The 4,191-nt window shown below is 31.1% G+C and overlaps 1 protein-coding gene across 1 annotated transcript; it reads right to left on the reverse strand.

Moving 5' to 3' along the window:
• Positions 1–2,663: 2,663 nt before the first annotated feature.
• LOC149578086 (endochitinase 4-like) lies at positions 2,664–3,602 on the reverse strand. Its single transcript, XM_089799291.1, has 3 exons — positions 3,269–3,602; positions 3,060–3,171; positions 2,664–2,964 (listed from the first exon to the last, which is right to left on the reverse strand). Exons 1-3 carry the CDS (start codon positions 3,600–3,602, stop codon positions 2,664–2,666), a joined length of 747 nt encoding a protein of 248 aa, XP_089655417.1.
• Between the last annotated feature and the right edge of the window lie 589 nt (positions 3,603–4,191).

The following is a 4,191-nucleotide window of genomic DNA, read 5'->3' on the forward strand; positions in this document are numbered from 1 at the left end:
TTCTCTAAAATAATATAATACTAAATATATTTTTCTATCGGCTAAAGCATTGCCCCTATTTTAGGTACAAATGCTAGTAATATTAAGTAACAATAGCATGTACATGGTTAGCATCATAACCAAATTGTAATAATTATGAATGTGTATATATATATATATATATATATATATATATATATATATATATATATATATATATATATATATATATATATATATATATATATATATATATATATATATATATATATATATATCCAATTATTATTCATAGATTTACCCAATTGTAAAAATATTGACACATAATTTGAAATTAATTTGGTTTTAAGTTGACCCTATCAACTAAGAAGATAAATTCATCTTTCATATGTGTAAAATGTATTTCTAAAAATATATAATATAAATTGATGTATATTTAATTGTATACTTCTAGACAAGTTTGTTAATAGCTTAAGTTGATGTGTTTGAATATGATAATAGTTTAATTTGACAATTAATTTAATCGTTGCTTCTATAAAGATTGTGTTTATGCCACAAGGTGCAATGAACTATGAGTGGAAAATTGAAGTGGTTGTTATTCGTTATTAAAATTAAAATTTTAATGAAATGTGTAATTCTTAGTTTCTAGTTTGGTGGTGTTTTTTTTTTTTTTTAAACTAAAAGAGGGGTAAATTTTTTATTGAATACCATAGAGAGCAGAACAACACAAGAAACAAAGAGAACTATAGATCTTTATCCTAGTCTACAAGTTGAACCAGCATTTGAGATAAATCAAGGAGAAGCATCCTATGATCAATAATGTTCCAAGCCGGCCCATGCTTAGAAGCCCATTTAGCCAAACAATCAGCTACATCGTTCCACAAGTAAAGAGATTTTAAAAAGAATAGAGTATTGCAAAGAAAGTACAAAAATATTGAGACTAGCTGAAGAGAGTGTATAAGTAATTTGAAGATTCATAATTGTGAAGCCTCTAAATACATACCCTCAATTCATTTACACCTTTGAAGTGTCCTCTTCACCTTCAAAAGCCAATCATTTTGTTTCACACCTCACGTAAGTATAATGTTGCAAGATGGTGAATCTACCCATTTGGAGAAACAAGAAGTTGAGTGAATGTTACGTCGATTATACTTCTTAATCTTATTCTCATACCAATGTGTGACTCCTTATTCCATGGTCAATATATTTGTTATTCCCACATTGATTATGCTTATATGTGGAAGGCTCACTAAGATGTTATGGCTCTAATTAGTTTTCTTATAATATTAAAATTTAAGTATTTCAATAAATACATTTTCTTATAATTTTGAAGTGTTATTTTTTCAATATATTCTATAATATGCAATCTCTAATAATAATGATATTTTTATTTATCAATATTGTTTGTGTTTTTTGTAGTACAAAAGTAGATGCTCATGGAATGTTGAGTAAACTCCTCTTTGAACACTAAAAATCTATGTGGGCTTCGAATGGAAGGGGTAGAAAATTGTAATAACATATAAAGAAAATGACAATCTTAATAAATTTAAGAATATTTGATTAATTTATTTGTAGAATTTTTAGTTGAAAATTTCCTCTATTTGTGGGCACCTCCAAAGTGTTGTCTTCCTTCAAATGCCAATTATTCTCTCTCACACTTTTCATTTAAGAATAAAATTGGACTATTATGAATAGAACAGGAAGTTTAAAATAAATATACAATGGTTATTTTCTAATCTTATTTTCATACCAATGTTCCACTCTCAATATATTTATCTCTACCTAAATTGAACCCAGAATCAACATATCAATCAATTTTCTTGTTGTGCAATGTAATAAATATATTTTTGATATATAATTTTGAAGTGTTATTTATTTGGTGCATTTGCAATATGTAGGCTCTAATAATAATATTATTTATCTATATCAATATTATTTGTCAATTTTCTATGGTACAAATCTAGATGATCTTCAAATATTGAGTAAACTCCTAATTGAAAACTAAAAAATTAATGTTAACTTCTTGTGATGGAGCTAGGAAATTATAAATATAAAGATTGTCTATTTTTGTATACATTGCAAGTTTGTAGGACAAATTGAATAAGATCTTATCATTCTCTATTTTTTTGTAATGATTCATTTTAGAGACATTGCAAGAGTGAGAAAATCCATGGAGAATCCCTACAACCTAAATTATATTAGGATCCAAAAAAAGAGAAAGTTGAATCTAGAATACCAAATGTGAGTATATGGTTAGTACTATTAATCATCAAATTTATTTCTATTTTAAATTAGTTTCTTTTGTAATTGTTTTCTATTTGAATAACTTATTTTTAAGATTATTTTCTTATGCAACTCAATTATTTTTATATGTTTTAAAATGTTAAACTAAATTTACAATTATTTATGTAGCATTTATGTCTCTCATCTCTTTCAATTTAGATGCTAGATTATCATATGGTAGAAAACCATACTTGAAAAACAAGTTTATTAGAAACTTATTTAAAAGTTTACAATGAAATCATTTGACAAATCAAATCAATTCTATATAAGTAACAAATCAATAATTTAAAATAGAAACTCCAAACTTTATTCCCATCCTCTTCCTATCTTAGTAACTATTGCACCTTGTTGAGGCGCAATTCCTAGTTTATTTCTTTATCCATGAGGGGGTTTCTGGAATCCTAGCACGCGAGGTTTGGACCCGGGGCCACGTCTAAACTTTTACAGAATTTCGTGTACAGTCTGATCCGCTCCTTCACCGCCGCTGGTCTTCCTCCGCCGCACTCTCCGCCGTTGATTGCCCTGATTGTCCCACCAAATCCACTTCCGCCGGTGGAAGTCATGGCGTTGTGACACTTGCTGTTCACCATCCAAAACCACAGCGAAGTCTTGAAAGCAATGTCTGCCTGCTGGGCAACCAAATCGGGGTTATTCAGCAGCGGAAGTCCCACGTATTTTCCAGCGGCTCCGTAGTTGTAATTCCTTCAATTGCATCAATGCAAATTCACTAGTATTTCTTAGATAAAGCACCCAAAAAAAAAGAGACAGAAAATCTAACAGAGAAACAGAATAATTACCAGCTGAGCTGAAGAGGCCCTCTTCCATAGTACTGTTTTCCTCTAGGACAAGGATATTCTTTGGAAGCGTCACAGTAGGTGTCCTTTTCAACTTCTTCTACATAGCAAAGATCTGCAAACAGTAGAGAAACATCTCACGATTCCCAAACAATCATGGAGTAGTGAGTTTATTTGCATCTAAGGAGAATATTCATAAATAATTTGCATACTTCCAGTCTCATGGGCGACGTTGGCGAAGAAAGCAGCGAGCTCTCTCTTTCGAACATCAACACTTCCAGTGCTACCAAAACCAGCGAAATTGCTCGCTTTGGCTGCCTTGACAAACGCATCGTATGTGTAGAACTTGTTTCCAACACAAGACGAATGGTTTCCAGATTTAATCTGGTTAAAGAAGTCCTTGGTGATGATGGATTCAATGAATCGAACCGAAGCAGTGCGAGGAATTAAGCTTAGTGTTTGATGTTTAATCCATTCCCTGCGAATAGGGGCAGATGGTAAAGTGGAAACAATCTCCATCTCTCCATGTATTATCAGAACAGCCATGATTAACATTAGAATCCTTGAATCTATTGTCATTCCTGAAATCCAATTGGTCTGATTTGGGAATTACGTGCACCCTCTGTGGTGGTATTTGTATGTTAAGAGGAAGCCTTGTATTGCGTGTTCATCAACTCTCGTCTAAAATTCGTGTCATCGGTGACTGCGTTTGGTTTCTCAACTTATTATATTTTTTAATCTCTTTATGGACATCGTCAATACGTCCCCCAATGATTCCTGCTCTATTGGAATCTTTATTATGAACAAATAAAGATGAAATTTTCTCCTCGTGTTGTAATGCCCAAAGAAGAATACCGGTGATCGTGAGAAATGACGTCATTATTTGAGCGGCAATCTCTATGGTTTTATTTTTGGTGTTCGTTTGGTTCATTAAGTATATATTTTAATGTACTCGCCAGCCCACCTGACAACTATTGTGTTTCAATTCTGGCATGCTACAGTTGTTTCTTTGCTGCTCTGTTCTCTAGTTTTATAGTTCTAATTCTCTCTTCAGTTTTTTGTAAATATTTTGTCATTTCATTAGTAAATATTAAATATTTTGTAAATGATAATAAATTTGTGAATGGGTGAGAAT

This window comes from Cupressus sempervirens, chromosome 1 (genome assembly GCF_028749045.1).
Source record: "Cupressus sempervirens isolate cs-2001-9-10 chromosome 1, ASM2874904v1, whole genome shotgun sequence".
Classification (NCBI taxonomy): Eukaryota; Viridiplantae; Streptophyta; class Pinopsida; order Cupressales; family Cupressaceae; genus Cupressus; species Cupressus sempervirens.

Excerpts from the sequence above, each read along its gene's own strand:
- LOC149578086 (XM_089799291.1), bottom strand. The coding sequence starts at position 3,602 with ATGGCTGTTCTGATAATACATGGAGAGATGGAGATTGTTTCCACTTTA. Across the intron at positions 3,172-3,268 it reads CGTCGCCCATGAGACTGGAA|ATCTTTGCTATGTAGAAGAA; the intron begins GTATGCAAATTA and ends TACTGTTTGCAG. Across the intron at positions 2,965-3,059 it reads GGGCCTCTTCAGCTCAGCTG|GAATTACAACTACGGAGCCG; the intron begins GTAATTATTCTG and ends ATGCAATTGAAG.